Here is a 17,760-nt window from a genome sequence, read left to right on the forward strand (position 1 = left end):
GTTTCAGGCAGATTTCAAGGGATCCCCAGAAGTCCAGGAGCATCTGTGTGAATGCCCCATGCATCACTACTGCTGTCAAGCACTGATGGATGCTGGGGAGCACAGCTCCTGCAGCAACCATGCTTCAAGGGATCCCTCTATATGTCCTGACTCTGGGCTCTTTCCCCAATGGGAGGATCAGCACCTGGGGGAGAGAAGAGCAGCACAAATGACAATAGATTAAGGCTGTTATAACTTGTGCTGTGTGTTCCCCATGTGATTAAAGATGGAGAATCAACAGAATTTTACCTGTCTCCCCTAGCCTACTCTCCCTCCTGTTCTCTTCAGACCTGTGCAGCCCAAAACCTATGGAGGGATTGCTATGTGATTAGGGAAAGGACACAGGCTCCTCCCTCTCCTTGGCACAGATTCCCCTCAGCACCCAGGAGGGAGCATTAGGCCCTTAGAGTGCAGTCCGGTGAGGTTCTGGACTTCACTCCAATTGATATTAGGGGGGTAGGAGGAAGGGTGCTAAGCACTTTGTGAGATCGAGCCTTAACCTGGGTTCAGAAAAATTAATCTTTGTCCTTTTTTTAACTGTTAATGTAATACCTTTGAAAAAGATGGGTTTAAAAAAGAAAAGGTAAACTACTCGCATCTGTATTTAGTGAGGTTTTTAAAATCCATTTTAATGACTCAAAATAGCACATTATTTAAGTGCAGACTTTTGAGGATTCAATTTAAAACAACAAAAAAACCCAATCAAACCAACAACAAACCAATCAAACCACTTTTAAAAACCTATTTCTCAAAAAGTCCTCCTGGAATATAAACTTGTATGTCAATTTACAGCTTTGAACAATTATGTTTTTACAGCCAAGTTATGCAGAAATTATGATGCAAACACTGACTCTCTTTCACTGTAGCAGAGCTAGTAATTTCTCCTGCAGGGGCTCACCAGTCTACGATTTAATCCAGAACCAAGGGATTTATGTGCTGCCCAACATTATTTGAAAGGATCACACAGGTGAAAGAGGAGATGTCATTGGTCACTAAAAAATGTCATGTTGTTTATGCTACAAATTTCTGCAGTGTACATGAACCTCAGATTTTTGGTGTAGAAATTTAATAATTTGAACCTCTGTGACATCAGCCTAGCAGTCAATATCATTCAGCAATACTTAAAGTGAAAAAATCATGGTAAATTGGCACATAGCTGAATTGAAATCAGTGCAGCTATGCTAATTTACACAAGCTAAGGACCTGGCCTCAGCTGTATGACTTTTTTTTTCTTACCCTATTACAGCTGAGAAAATAAGTTACAATGAATGATTTATCAGTGTAACTTAGCCCTTACTGAAAAATGTATTGGATAAAATTAGCCTCTTTGTTCTGATCTTGGAACAATAACAGGCAGATTGCAATTTCCTCACATCCATTTTCCAAAAACATTATTTTTTTGGGAGGGGAATTAAATTGCTTTAACTCTATTAATCGATTATGCATGAACATTTCTCTCCAAGTTTTGGCTGTTTGCTCCAAACACTGTGCTAATCAGGGGCGGCTGGGCAGATAAGTCACAGGATATTGTTTCCCCTTGCCAAGCAATAGCAGATCTTGAGGCCAGGAGGGTCCCTTTCTGACTAGGAGCAGAAATCAGTGTTGTACAGCTAAGATATTTTCTAGTACAATTTATTTCCAAGATGTATACACCTCCTATTTCCTTGAACACAAGTAGTCAAAAACTGCAAAAAAACTCAGCTTAGACACCACTGCCTTTCAACCAAGAAGCATCTGTCTTGGGCCTCTCTCTCTCTTGGAATGTCATTGCTTAATATATTGTTTCCCCTTCCTACCTCAACCCCTGGGCTTTCTGGGAAATCCCTTATCTAGGATCACATGGTTACTCAAGGTGGTCTGGCCATCCCTGCTGCTACTCTACAACACAAAGGTACACTAAAAAAATTCCATTAGAAAGAAGAACACTTTAACCTACACAATCCTCTCAAGAAATGTCTGGGTGCAGTACTGTACAGATCCCTTTCTATATGGAGAGTTTAATCCTCCTGAATGCTTATACCTCAATGACTCACAACAGGCATGATATTAGCACTTGTTGCCATAACAGTATTGTTTCTGTGCCCTGACTCATAAGATACACAGGCACTTCTGGTGCGAATACTCATCATGCATGTAATATTTATAGTTCTGTGTCTGCCAATACTTGCTCATGTGTCTCTGAGGTTCACTTTCTGTGAACATTCATGCCAGTGAAACTTAATCACATGAATGTCCATGGAACGTGAACACAAAAGTGGTATGGGTATAGTTAAAGTGAAGCCATTTAAAAACTCAAGCTAAGATTCTTTGCTGTCATTTGCAATGTCTTCCTTTAGGATGATGTACTGTGCTCTCCAGCACAAGTGGCTTGCTTTGTAGGCTGATACAGGGCCAAAGTCATACCTTCTTGCAGGCCCTCATTGAAGGAGCAGCCCCTCTACTCCTGTGGTCATAGAAAGACTGCACTTGTTGTAAGCCCCTGTGTGAGCAGCACAAAAGAAGTCTCTTTGCAAACTCTCCCTGTGGCCGCAGGGAGAGTAACATTCTGGCCCTCAAATATGAATTGCTTTTCACTGTGTTTATTATTTGCGTATCACTCAGCTTGGGTTGTGAAATGAGGCTAATTAATTTCTGTTTATGGTTCTCATACACTAGAGAAATATTGCATTGTTTGGCTTACAAAAACTATAGGGAAGAGCTTTAATCCATAAAAGTAACCTAATGCAAATAATTAAGATAATTCTCTTAACTGTAAAGTTTGTAAATTTTTGTAAACAATCCCTAGCACACTTTATAAGGAACCAGATCCGCAGTTGGTATCAATCTGTCTAGACCCACTGGAGCTACACTGATTTATACCAACTGAGGACCTGAGCCAGCATCTCTCACACAAAAAAATTACTACCCCAATGACATGTGCATTGAGACTCACAGACTGACAAGGACTTTCATCAGGCATGGCGTGGGTTACAGAAAAAGAGCGTCCTCTTAGGGTGAGAGTGGACAAACTCTTCCTCTCCTATCTTGGCAAGTGTATTACTGGTTCTGCATGGAGCTTTTGGTTCTCCTTCTGACCAATGAGTTTGTCTAACAAATACATGTGACCTGCCTTTTGGCACACAGTAAAAAGAAAGATCAGGTTTAATGGACAAATGATAGGGTTGGGACAGCAAAATGGACTGGGCTGAGGAATCAAACAACAGATAACAGCACTGAGGTCACCTTTTCTCCCTTTTCGCCTAGATCACCCTTTTCTCCTCGAGGACCAGGGAAACCCTATAAAAAAAATGAACAAAGATATCTATTGGCTTCTCTATCAATGCAGGTTAGGTTTTAAAATACTGCTGGAAAACTTATACAGAAAAAGAATACTGCGCTGCATGCTATGTGTCAGAAACATGGCTCATATTCAGCAAGATGGTTTTCCAGCAATGGAAGTAAAATGTGATTCAAGTGACTTCTACTGTTGTACAGACTAAATGACATTACTGGGCTCTGAAGGGGACTGCTGCAATTTGGGGCCTTCGACAGTAGAGAAGGTGGGAATGGGATAGGAGTGGGGAAGGTGGGAATGGGTTCACAACAGGCTCTCACCTGTATGCCATAAGAAATCCTAAATTGTGAAAAATGTATCATGTGTAGAGTGAGGGATTTTTTTTTTTTAAACAGGGATGAAGTTACTTAACCAAATGTTGGTGGCTCCTTGTTCTGCTCCTAGTGAGGGGCACTAGTTAGAGTCTGATCCTGCAAACTCTTCTTACCAGGTGTAGTGGTTACTACTGTGATTAGTCCCACGCAGGTCAATGGGACTCCTTTGGGTAGTAAGCACTGTGCCTTGTGGGCTTTTCAGGGTTGGGCTGTACTTTCTCAAAATACCATTGTTCAGTCTGTCCCTCGCACCTCTCTTTATCATATGCAAACAACAGCAATATAATGTTTAGTATGTTCTCTGCATGTTCAGCATGCACAGAAAATGGGAAATAAATATGCTGCATCCAGTGAAGGAATCATTTACCTACCATGATGAGTAAACTGGTCATAAATATTACTTACATCAAGGCCAGGCTCGCCATCTTTGCCCTGCCAAAGAACCATATAAACTATGTTAGCATCCCTAAGCCTCATGACTATGTGATGTCTTCTCTGCTAATCATAGCTATGAAGGCTGTCTTGATATGCAAGCACCTGCCTTCTGCCTACAGGAGAGCAATAGTATTCTTTTTGTACAGCAGCAACACACATTTCTAGGGTTACACAAATAGCATTGCCAGTAGTGAAGGGCCTTTCTGTCAGTGTTTAACATTCCCCCGGTTTCCAGGAACTGATAACTTGACTGTAAAATTTTGCTGTAGATTGAAGCTTATTGCACAAGCTCCAGGAGTAAGTTAAAATTGCAATCACTAGCATCTCACCAGTTTCAATTCACAAAAAGGGCAGGAAAAGGTGAAGATTTTTACTTATGTAAGTGGCCAGCAAATAAGCATTCATTGCAAACTAATATTCATCCAGCATTTCACAGAGAGGTTTAGTACACAGATGGAGCTGAAAGTCCGCACTACTCATCGGCCTTTTCCTGCTCCAGGTGAAGTCTATGGAAGTTTTGCCATTGACTTGTCAGAGAAGGATTAGGTGCATTGACTTCAATGGGAGTTGAGGGTGCTCAGCTCCTCAGCGGATAAGACCCACCGCATGCATAGATTCAGAGATAAGCTTCACCCTGACACAAAGTCTACTAGTGATCTGTTCCACTTTCAGTAGGGCAGCCACACTGATTGCACTGCTGGGTCATTGATCCGAAAAGCATGGTTTTATACACTTCCTTTTCAATGTAAATAAATTATTTAATTTCTCCAAGGCTCAGACAAAACAGCACTGGGAAATCTGGCTCAGACAACAAAGCCTCAGAACTGTAGGGAGTACATGCAAAATAAAGCTGCTCTGTTATCTTCCCTCTAGCAGGGACAGCTGTGCTAGGTGATACACAGGGAAAATGGGTTTAGGTTCTGTCACGGAGTGGCTGGCTCTTTAAGGGGAATTGGGCCCAGCCTCACCTGTGATGGACCAGCTATCTTCCAGCTGAGACTGATCAGCTAGGGATCAGGTAATTATAAATGCCAGCAAGTGGTTCAGTTGGGGGTAGACAGCTCCCAGGAATAGGGAAGCTCTGGCAGGTAGCCTCTTGGTCATGGTGGGAGAACTATAGGAAGTATGTTTCAGTGGTAGCCGTGTTAGTCTGTATCAGCAAAAAAAACCAAACCAAACCAAAAACAAAAACGAGGAGTCCTTGTGGCACCTTAGAGACTAACACATTTATTTGTGCACAAGCTTTTGTGGGCTAGAATATCTGATTAAGTGGGTTCTAGTCCACAAAAACTTATGCCCAAATACATTTGTTAGTCTCTAAGGTGCCACAAGGCCTCTCTGTTTTGTTTATAGGAAGTAGGTTGATTCCTGTGGGAGGCCCTAGAGTAACGTATGACTGTCAGGCAAGTGATTTATAGAGCAGAAATAGATAGGTTCCTGGAGAAGATCCGGGTTAGGAGGAAGGGATAATTGATATATGTGCTATACTAGTTTTATGTGGAAGAAATAAACCTAAAAACCAGAGAAAAGGGCCTGGACCAGACTTCCTGGGCTGAGAAGACAGACCCGCAGCCCCTCACTCTCTTTTTGGGAAAGATAATGCTGCTATGAGTGCTGGCCTTGCAGACACCTTGTGATCTCTGTGCTCAAGAAGTCTGATCATGTCTGGGCCCTGCACAAAGCCTGGTGATGGGGAGGCTTCTACAGAGGGCTGGAGGCAGTTGAGCTCTGAGTAAGATGTAGCCCTGTGATTACCATACCCAGAAAAAGAATACGTGATAGGTCTAACTTTTAGATCAGCCCCATCCTGGCATCCCTTTTTGTGTCTGCAGTTTTGTGGGTGCACACAACTGTGTGAGATGTCACTTTGATGTCTAATACCTGATGTGCGGGTGCTATTAGACATCCAAGTGACACTAATTGTATCTGCAAACTGTGGATGTAAAAAAAAGGGAGGGTAGACATTTTAAAATTATCTAGTCTGGTGGCCCAATTCTGCAACACTTACACTTTTGGGGCCTTATTCTCCACTATCTTGCACTTTATGTATCTTTTATGCTGGTATAAAGTGAGTGTTAAATGCCAGCACAGCTGCAAATGAGTAGAGAATCCTGGTTTGTATTCACTTTGCACAGGTGTGAATCACTACACAATGGGCAAGTCAGTGGAGAATCTGGCCCTGTGTCTTGGGAGTTTTGCTGGACTAAATACTGTGGGCCTGGGATGCACCTGATTGCTGGTTTCATACTCTGTGTTCCTTCATCTTTTGTAAACATAAATATGGGTCAGATTTGGCCCAAGTTTACCTGGCCTGCTCACAGCCCCAGAGGGAGAAAGTTCACTCCCAGTGGAGAGACTGTGTTGGTAAAAGGTAGTTAACCCTCGCTGGTGTTGAGGAAACTATCAGAATCCAACTCACCTCTCAAAGGGGCAATGGTAGCTGGGAAAGGGGCATGACCAGGGGGTGCACTTAGGGTGAGCAGACAGCAAGTGTGAAAAATCAGGACAGGGGGCGGGGGGCAATAGGAGCCTATATAAGAAAAAGACCCAAAAATCGGGACTGTCCCAATAAAATCGGGACATCTGGTCACCCTAGGTGCACTGTCTTAGCACATTCCCTCAGCAACTTCTCACAAGGGCTCCTATGGAACTTCCAGATGAAAATAAAACAGCCCTAATGTGGCAGACTGTCAAAGGAATACGGCAGCAACAACACCACCTGCTCTCATACTGGGAGACTCTCTAGCGCAAGGTAAATTACAACTCCCTACTCCAGCTTGAGAAAATCCAATCCAAACAAATGAAACTGGAGAGGAGATGTATAAAACTCTGCTTTTGTAAATAATGACCCAATATAGTTGTGTTGGAACCACTGTGATCTTACTAAAGCTGGAACAGATCTGTGTTTGTAACACATCACAGCTGTTGTGTCAGTGCACACAGTAGACATACATGTGCACACCCACTGAGCTAGATCCTCAGCTGGGGTAAAATGGGGTTGCTCAATTGACTTCAGTGGAGCGATGCTGATTTACATTAGCTGAAGCCCTGGTCTCCATATGTTAGGGATGGGTAAACTAGTTAACTAACTTATAGAAAAAAGGATCCCTTCCCCAGCCCAACCCTGCCTTGAAGTTGCCTGCTCTGTTATATTCAGCTAAAACTTTTATCACTTCTGGTTCCTGACCAGGAAACAAGTGCCAAAATAGTATCAGAAAGTCAGTGAGACTTCTAGGCCAAATTTGCAAACTTGAGCGGTTTGGATAAGCTTTAGGTAATCATCTGAACTTCTGCATATTTATCCAAACCAAACCCAAAGTATGAACCTTTTAAAGTTCTCCCATCCCGGACACACAGAAATGCAAAAAAAAGTCAAAGCAAACCAAAATCTTCCACACGCAAATAACACAAACAAAATATTGTTGCATCAAAGAAATCTGAATAAGACATTAAGAAAATCAGAAAAATCTTCCATGGCTACACTCTGTCCTGAGCTCTTTGCCAGTCTATTTTGGTGGGCTCAAGGCATCTAGTAACATGAATCGACTCTACATAATCAAAATGGCAGGAGTTGCAGAATAAGGGGCACTTTAACTCTAGACTTCCTCATTCTTGTTGGTTTGTTAGCTCCACTCCATTACATTTGCATAGTTGTGTGTATGTGTAGGAATCAGTGTAAGTTTGTGATATGGGCCTGCTTCAAGAGCAGTGACTTTGCATTGTCAGGGATTATCATCTGCCCTCACCACTCTCAACTAATTACATTGCTAGATGGAAAATGGTTATAAAAACACAGCGAAGTTTAATCAAGGAGTGGTGAAAGTTGCAATGGGTACAAGTTCCATGCAACTTACAGGCAAACCATATGGTCCTCTGGGTCCAGGGTCACCAACAGTTCCCTTTTCACCCTAGAAAAAAGATTAAAAACACACATCTGGTTTAATCACAAAATAGTCTCTTTATGTTAAAATAATCCCTCTTTCTCAAAAGTGGAAGCCTATTTATCTCTAATCCTTTGGCTGGATAATGTCTGCAAATATGATTTTCAGTAAACAGTTAAATGAAAACGACAGGGCTGTATATTCCTATGTTCAGACACACTGATTGTATCTCTTTCTGGGCAACTCAAGATAAGCCAGTACAGTATGATAAATGACAACTGTGATAAAGGTAAACATTATCATGTATTAATACTATTTTGTGTAGTTTGTTTAGTACCAAAAATGAATGTAGTTGCTAAACATCCCGTGTTATTAACTTCCAGCCAGTGCTATGAGCTCGTAACAGCTGGAGCACTGGGCCTTCAGGAGGAGCCCAATACTGTAACGAAAGCTGTGGGTGCTCAGCACTTTGTATCCCGCTCTGGCCGAACAGCTGAGATTTGCTATGATGAACCACAAAATTACTGTCAACCAGGGCTTGTGTGTAACAGGCAACAGTATTAACAGTAATATCGTGAAGACCATACCATATGTAGAGCCATATATTTAGCTGCTCAGATATATTAAATAAAAATTCTAACCCGCGGTGAGACAAATAGAAGTGATTTTCACTGAGAGTCTGAAACCACTCCACACTGAAGTCAGTGGAAGAATAAAGAGTTTCCAAAGACGGGTGCTATTGGAGCAACTATGCACATAACTTGTTACAAGCCAATAGAGAGGAAACATTTCCAGAATGAAATGAAATCTCTAGAATACAAACGTAAGGTTGGAATCAGTACTGAGTTTAGTGTTTTTCAAAGTGACTGACAGGAAAAAACAACAACACACGTTTCAAATTAGCTGACCCCTGGCTGCTGCAGGACCTCTGGTGGTGATCTTGTTAAATCGTGTATGCTAAACACAGATATGCCTGGTAAGCAACAAGATGGGAGACTCCAAGAAACATCAAGCCTGCTGCAGTAAATAATGAAAGGTTTGCTTTCCATGGTATTCTTCCCTCTCACTAAACACTGAACCAACACTCCACCATAGCCTTTTGGTGGGACTGCACTGCTGGAGGTGTTGTGTTTTACATGCGATAAAAAAGAGAGGTCCTGGTCACATATGGTTTTCAAGGCTGCTTGTTTGACTAGGTTCCCCCTGGAGTGTTGCATGGTATCTTCTTTTTCTTAATACAAAGTTTTTGTGTAATGTTCCTGGCATGGAAAAACACCATGTTCCATCCCAGACGTTGCCACAGTTCAGTGGTGGATGAACTGTCTGCCTCTTGGTGAAATGTACTCTAAAAATCTAGATTATTAATTATCCATTATTGATAGAAAGGGTACATTTTAAAAGCACAGACTGGATATTTAGATGTGTGTTTTCTTTGGGAGTCATGGATAAATCCCTGTGCACTTCTCTGAGAATGTACCACTTAAGTGTAAATTATATTGCTTGGACAATAACAGCAAGGAGGCTCCAGAAAAAGAAAAGCTGAAAGAATCTCTTGTTTAATAATCCTATCAACAAGGGATGAATTAGGGGGACTGACATATGAAAAGTTCAGATACTTCTCATTTTTGATGAAGATTATAGCTCCTTATATGAGCCTCAGTCTGGATGAGACTAAGTGTCTGATTAAGGTCTTTCCTGATTCTGTTGATCTCCCAACTGTTTCTGACCAGGCAGTGAGACTAGATACCCTTGTAAAACAGCAAGAGATACTAGAAGCAACAGCTGATTTACAAAATTAATCCCCTGGGGCCTCAGTACTTTCTGCCAGAAGAAGCTAAGAGGTTTGCTAACCTACTTATATAACTGCTACAAAGTTCTCTGATCCATATTTGCAATACATCAAGACTAGTTAATGTCCTTTTGATCCAGACCATATGTAGTCCTCTCAAAATAGGACTGTACCATTGTTAAACATATGGTAGACATAAAAATACTGGCAAAGGGTTTGGAAAATCAGTTCAGGGAAGTCATCCCATCTATTATACACAAGGATTGGACTGGATACGAAGCCTACAGACTTTCTATGTCCAATGGGAAGCACCTGCGGAAAGGTGTTTGGAACATGGCTCATGCCATCAGTGGCTATGGATTAGGATGAATTAAGGGGTAGGGGAGACTTTTGGGATTGCTGCCCCGAAGAGTGAAATAAACTACTTGTTTCAGAGAAACAGACATTCACAGTCTAGTTTTAAGAAAATCTTAATCTTTTATTTTCAGAATCTTGTCAGTGCAAAAATAACAATTTGTCATTCTTCAGTGTTGTTTCCTGCCATTTTAGATCCAGTGTCCTGAATTACAGTGTTCTGTGTTGTGCTGAAGTACTGTATTTACAGGAACAATGCCATATTTGGTTTCTCCCTGGAACCTGCACACAAACTAGATGGAGATCTCATGAGGCCACCCCACTGAGAAGAGTTTTAAATAAATAAATGTGCTGTCAGAAACACTAACATATTTTGAATGTATTTAGTGACAGAAGTTTTAGGCAAGCCACTTGTTTGAGGTCCTGAAAAGAGCCGAGTTCAGAGACAAAACTTTGCTACACCAGGTGAGAATCCCTTGGCATTCCTATTTCATTAAGTGTGAATCTTTCAAAACCTTTTAAACTAATAAGAGACTGGAGAAGCAGTCTTGTCTGACAACATTATCACTGACATTTACATTAGCTATTGAATGATTAGCCATAGGGAATATACAAAATACAAATACTCCAAGATGTTTGATTGTCCAGAGGGAAAATAGAGTTTCCTGGCAAACAGACAATGTAAATTAGATGTTGTTAGGTCTTTCAGCCAGCCTTTATACCTATTATTAAACAATCAACTCAATTTTTTTGGTTAGAAAAATCGTGAAAATATAAGCAGAGATGGCTGTAAGTAAAAACTCCTGCACTTCTTGGTGAAGTGGCAATGCTGATATTTACAGTGGACTAATACACATTTGAATGTATGTAGCACCTTTCATACCAGAATATTAAAGCGTTTACAAATTTTAATTTGTTGTCATCTCTCTTTTACAAAAAGAAGCATTACATACAAATATAGCATAGTGCACAAAGTGTCATCCTGAAATGCTGCCCATGGTCATCTGAGAGTATTACATTCCCATGTAACGGATAATAATAATTTGCAATGCTTATAAAACATCTTACATTTTTAAAGCACTATTCTCACAATAACCATGTTGGGTAGTTAGGCAATTATTATCATCCTAGTTTTACAGAAGGAGGAACTGAGACAAAGAGCATCAAATTCAGCTCTGGATTAAGTATGTGCAACTCTGACTGGAGTCAATAGGAGTTGTATTCTCTTATTCCAGAATTGAACTAGGCGAAGAGAAGTTAAATGACTTGACTAAGGTCATGCAGTGAATAATGTTTCCTGTCTCGGAGTCCCCTGAACCAGTTCTTTAGACCACACTGCTTCCCTCTAAATCAGAGTAATTAGTGTTTGAGATTCTAGTGAAATCGCTAAACTTGAAAAAATTCAAATCTGGACAATGTTCTTCTGCCACATGCCAAGGAATAGTAAATGTTATTAGATCAAGTGAATCCATCACTGCCCAAAATTCTGCATATACAAAAATTAATCCATATAGTTAAGGAACTAATATATTTTAATTTGATTTTTCCCTGCTCCCTGAAACCCTTCAAGAGTTCTAAAGCTGCATTCAACTACAATGTCTTTTAAAAAGCGAGATTAGCTTTCCAAATTATAAGTATAATATATGGATTTACAATTTATTTTGTATTTGCAACTGACCCTTCTTCAACATTTCAGCTTGAGACAGCTGCGTACCCTTCCAAATGAACACTAGCTTCTGTTCCTGATTTTGTTGTCATCATGGACAAAATTTGATCCTGACCATGATATCCAGCAGCCACACTATAGCCTGTTATTTTGAAATGTAAAGGTTGAGGTCCAAGGGCAAATGTTTGTGCTCCTGCTTTTGCATACAGAAGCTCAATAAATGCATGCGCAAATTGTAATGATGCATGAAAATAGCTGGCAATGCATTTATTATTTATTTCAATTTAAATAGTTAATAAAGACGTTTTTACAAAAGTCTAGGCAACCTGACACATAACAAATGGCACAGCAAAACCCCAGTACCATTAAATAATTATTTAGGCAGGATCTCTGCTAGCCTGCCACCTACAAAAAACTCCTTTTCACACCCCATCATTTAATTGATTTATTATTAGTTTTATTTGTTATTTATATTACTGTAGTGGATAGGAGCCCTAATCATGGACCAGGACCGCATTGTATTGGGAACTTTACAAACAGAGGACAAAAAACATGGTTTATAATTTAAATGTTAATCTTTTCTTTTCTTTTTCAAAAAAGGTTTGGAGTGGCTACAGAATTCCTGGTCCTCCACAGTTACCAGAGAAGACCAGGATGTGACGCAGCCAGGAGCTTAATAAACATAGGAACTTCTTGATTAGGGAGTTTTTTAGTTGCTGCTTAACGCATGGCTCTTCATGTTTATGTCCTTACAATATGCAGAGATGTGTATCTTTCAAAAAAGACTTGCGTAATGTAATCCTCTACAAAAAATAAACTATGGCCCTCAAGACCATTAAACCAAACTTAGTGGCAAAATTAGCTACTGTACCTGTATTGGACTACAGTACATGTCTACATCTTACATCTCACCACATATTTTTGCAAAAATGAATCCTCAAGTCATGCAGATCTGTCTCGGATGAGCCGCTGTTAAAGCTAATTGGATCCATGCCATATAGCAATGACTTCAGTATGGTAGGTCTGAAGTAGTGTTACCACAGCTGCTTGTTAGAAATCCAAACAGATAATTCTGGGTTTGTGACTCCTAGGAGCTTTTAGTCAGTATCAAGTATCATCTTTTGTTTTGTTGTGCAAGTTTAAAGTGGCGTTAAGGTTAGCAGACTCAGTTAAAATGCAAGGCCTCCATCTTATTTAGACTGAAATCGATTGAAAATCCATAGGAAATTTCCTATGGGAGCAGGCTCAGGCCATGTCTACATCTAAAATTTTGCAGCGCTGGTTGTTACAGCTGTATTAGTACAGCTGTATAGGGCCAGCGCTGCAGAGTGGCCACACTTACAGCAACCAGCGCTGCAAGTGGTGTTAGATGTGGCCACACTGCAGCGCTGTTGGGCGGCTTCAAGGGGGGTTCCGGGACCGAGAGAGCAAACCGGGAAAGGAAACCAGCTTCGCCGCGGTTTGCTCTCTCGGTCCCGGAGCCAGCCAGCAAACCGCAGGGAAGGAGACCTGCTTGCTCGGGGTTCCGGGACCGAGAGAGCAAACCGGGAACGCCGCGGTTTGCTCTCTCGGTCCCGGAGCCAGCCAGCAAACCGCGGGGAAGGAGACCTGCTTGCTCGGGGTTCCGGGACCGAGAGAGCAAACCGGGAACGCCGCGGTTTGCTCTCTCGGTCCCAGAGCCAGCCAGCAAACCGCGGGGAAGGAGACCTGCTTGCTCGGGGTTCCGGGACCGAGAGAGCAAACCGGGAACGCCGCGGTTTGCTCTCTCGGTCCCGGAGCCAGCCAGCAAACCGCGGGGAAGGAGACCTGCTTGCTCGGGGTTCCGGGACCGAGAGAGCAAACCGGGAACGCCGCGGTTTGCTCTCTCGGTCCCGGAGCCAGCCAGCAAACCGCGGGGAAGGAGACCTGCTTGCTCGGGGTTCCGGGACCGAGAGAGCAAACCGCGGCGAAGCTGGTTTCCTTTCCCGGTTTGCTCTCTCGGTCCCGGAACCCCGAGCAAGCAGGTCTCCTTCCCCGCGGTTTGCTGGCTGGCTCCGGGACCGAGAGAGCAAACCGCGGCGTTCCCGGTTTGCTCTCTCGGTCCCGGAACCCCGAGCAAGCAGGTCTCCTTCCCCGCGGTTTGCTGGCTGGCTCCGGGACCGAGAGAGCAAACCGCGGCGTTCCCGGTTTGCTCTCTCGGTCCCGGAACCCCGAGCAAGCAGGTCTCCTTCCCTGCGGTTTGCTGGCTGGCTCCGGGACCGAGAGAGCAAACCGGGAAAGGAAACCAGCTTGATTACCAGAGGCTTCCTCCTTTCACGGAGGTCAAGAAAAGCGCTGGTGAGTGTCTACATTGCATTACCAGCGCTGGATCACCAGCGCTGGATCCTCTACACCCGAGACAAAACGGGAGTACGGCCAGCGCTGCAAACAGGGAGTTTGCAGCGCTGGTGATGCCCTGCAGATGTGGACACTCTCAAAGTTGCAGCGCTGTAACTCCCTCACCAGCGCTGCAACTTTCTGATGTAGACAAGCCCTCAGTTCCTAGTTTCTACCCTAAAAAAATAGTGATAATTAAATGCTTCCCAGATTTTGAGGAGACCCCTCAGCTCCTCTAAGAACAAGAAATGTGAAAATCCCTGTTCCTCAACTGCATGACTCAGCAGTCATAAATATGGAGCACTGAGCTTTTTGATATTGTGCATGTACACAATCAATCACACTGTCTTCTGCTTTCTCAGTTTTCTCCATCATTCTAGGCACACAAGACAATGAAACTGACCAAAATCCTGTTCTATGGAATACTCAGAATGCAGGAGTCTTACTATTTCTTCCTAAGCTGTGTTTGCAAAATACCCATTGCCCTGGATTCCTCTTTGTTAGTGAACAACAGAAGCAGCTCCTACAACCTAAGGAGATGGATGTGTGGTCAGCATCATTTGAAAATTTTACTCCAACCCCCCATTTCATACAGCTCCTGTGGCTGCAGAGATTCACAGATAAAATGTTGTGATATATAAAATGTCTAAAAAACCTCGAGTGGGTAAAATGACAAGTAACTCCTGATATGAATACTGAATCTGTTTTGTTCCAATTCCAGACTTCTTACCGGTAGTTATTGTTTGTAATGCGGTCACTGATGTAGTACAGCAAGAAGAAATGGTCACTAATCCTGTGCAGTAACGGTCTCTCCACAGCGGTGCTCCACTTTAGGTGCTAGAGATTTCTCATAGCAGTGTCCATCTGGTCTGCACATGTATGCTTGTCAGTCTCATGCCCCATGCCATTGCTTTATAGCACTGTGTGGGCAAACCACCCTCAGTTCCTTCTCTACTGTGAAGCCTTATAACAGAGAACTCCAAAGCAGCAGGGAAGTAAGGCAGGTAGTGGAGCACCCATAGGGACACATATCTTGAAGAACTACAGTTACGGCACAGGGTGAGTAACCATTTAATCTTCAAGTAGTGTCCCTACAGGTGTTCCACACTAGGTGACTACTGAATAATTCCTGCTAAGGCAGAAGAGGTTTCAGCATTGAGTCCAGTATGGAAGAAAGTACAGCCAAGCCGAACACAGTATCAGAAGCTGAGTCGTGAGTTATTTCATAGCATTCAGCGAGTGTATGTATAGAAGCCGAAGTAGTGGCCTTACATATTCCTGTACTGGGTACCTTTTTGAGAAGTGCTGTAGAGGTGGAAATGGACCTCGTAGAGTGTGTATGTCCAAAGATGCTTGAATATTACAAGATTCGTAGCAAGAATTAATGCAGCCAGATATTCACTTAGAAAGTCTTTGATTAGAGACTGCAGATCCTTTCAATCTATCTGCAAGCAAGACAATCAATTTGGGGGTCTTTCTGAAGGGTTTAGTCCTATCCAGACAGAAGGCTATGGACAGTGATTGGTGAGCAAACGGCCAGGTGCATCAGATAAGGAAACTATGTTGGTTTGGGCCAAGTTGAAACTATTAGGATGACTCTGGATTTGTCCTTCTTTATTTTGAGCAGTCACTCTCACCCCCCGAATGTTCCTCTGTGCCCTCCAAGGGGGAATGTGCCCCACAGATTGGAGACCTCTGTTTTAGATCACCTCAGTGATGCACATTGCCAATATCTTTGACTTGTTGTAACTGACTGAAACACAGTAAAGAATTCTCCTGCTGCTGCACAAGAAGGACTAGCATACAGCTCCCTTCCCCTCATCTTTGTGAGTGCGGCAGGGCTAACAGGAATGAAAAGCAATAAAAACTTATCTGAATAACTAAATTAAGCACATATGACTGATTAGACTCAGAGAGCAGATCATATGAGTAAGAAGGTGCTATTTTTACAGTTTTCAGATTAAAAATGCACTTTAAACTACATTAGGAAGTCTGACCCATTTGTGTGTGTCATTAGTTTTAGAACTACATTTTGCCATGATGTTCTCTTCATATGGAGAAACATCTAAATAATGTGTACTTACTCTATCTCCTTTAGGACCTGCTGGGCCATGTGGACCGACTGGGCCATCCATACCCTAAAAGATTAAACAAACAAGTAGTGAAAAACAAATGCCCTGAAATCTGTTAGCAGTTCTTAACTGCAGGTTTATTCTAGTCAGGAACTGCCTTAGGATCAGTTCAGCTCCCACTGGCCGAAAATATAGGCTGAGATTGTCAAATCTTAATTATGCTGGTAAATGTCAGAAGGCTTAAGATCAACTAGTAGCAGTTTTGCACCACGCTCACAGACTCTATATTACCTGGTCTCGTGAAGTTAGTACAAAACTCATCAGGGCTTCAGATTATATAGGGAAGCCTAATCTTACCAAGTAGAAAAAGCACCAGTGAAACCACTGCTTTTTTAATTTTTGTTGTTGTTGTTGCTTTCTAAGCTCAGGATTGATGTTCCAAGCATTGAATGGTTTCCATTGTTGAAGTCAGAGGGAAAAGTACAAATAAAAGACAGGAAAAGGAAGATATATAGCATGCTTAATTCAAATGGCAGTTCTCCTTACATGGGACTTGAAAGCTAGTCTCAGTGACAAAGCTACAATTTCCAAGGCCAATGTAAATCCAAGATGGACATAAAGCTCAGAAAGAAGATGAATATACTTAGATACACTGAGCAATGTCCCATTTTAACAGATTTTCCTGTACAGCTATATAAACAAGGCCAGCTCCAACCAAAATTTCACCCCATAATGATTTTTTTAAGATTCAGAGCCCCATCTACAGAGCACTGTACTACCTGTCCCCAAGTGCTAACCTGTACCAAGACTTTCTTCAGATTCAGCATCATGTAAGTTGCCTGATAAATTCTGCCTCATTCCACATAAGACACATGTATAAACCAGGCAAACAGAACCACTGTGAAACACATAGACTCAGTAGCAAAGCATGACACAGGAATGCAAGGGACTCACCCGGGGTCCTGGCTTTCCGTCTAAGCCAGATGCTCCCTGTATGATTAGGTGGAAGCATGGACGATGGGTATAACATGAATGACAAGAATGTGAGATTAGTAAGTGGTGTTGATGAATAAACATAACTTAAACACAGAATATAAGATGTTACGGGGTTCTGGAATGAGGATCACATTATTACAATATGTTAGTTAAAAAATTACATACAACATTAAGAGCCGGATTCTGATCACAGTTACACTGGTTTTACACTGATGTAACACCACAGACCTGATGGAATTACTCCTGATTTACAATAGTGTACCTGAGATTAGAATGAGGGCCTAGATATATTAGTATTACAAACATCAGACATTACGGTGTTTCTTGTGCTTTAATATACAAATAATTTATAAATTAACTAGCAAGTTGTCTAATGTGAAAAAAAAACTGACAATACTGACTATTCTACTTTGCAATGAAATTAAAATATAAATTTTAACATCGATAAGAAGTGTTTAAGCTGAAGAAAATTGTGTTACATCACCAACAAAACCCTGGCTCCCATTACAATGGTTTAATTCATTT

At 42.0% G+C, this 17,760-nt stretch overlaps 1 protein-coding gene across 1 annotated transcript in view; it reads right to left on the reverse strand.

Annotated features, from left to right (window-relative positions):
• The window catches only part of COL25A1 (collagen type XXV alpha 1 chain), a 431,307-nt gene that overhangs the window by 12,832 nt on the left and 400,715 nt on the right, over window positions 1–17,760 (reverse strand). Inside the window, exons 31-35 of the mRNA XM_030564569.1 lie at window positions 17,194–17,229; window positions 16,252–16,305; window positions 7,977–8,030; window positions 4,093–4,119; window positions 3,262–3,315 (exon numbers count right to left, since the gene is read on the reverse strand). Coding sequence (XP_030420429.1) covers window positions 3,262–3,315; window positions 4,093–4,119; window positions 7,977–8,030; window positions 16,252–16,305; window positions 17,194–17,229 — 225 coding nt within the window. The remainder of the gene's footprint in view (window positions 1–3,261; window positions 3,316–4,092; window positions 4,120–7,976; window positions 8,031–16,251; window positions 16,306–17,193; window positions 17,230–17,760) is intronic.

Source organism: Gopherus evgoodei, chromosome 5, assembly GCF_007399415.2.
Source record: "Gopherus evgoodei ecotype Sinaloan lineage chromosome 5, rGopEvg1_v1.p, whole genome shotgun sequence".
NCBI lineage: Eukaryota > Metazoa > Chordata > Testudines > Testudinidae > Gopherus > Gopherus evgoodei.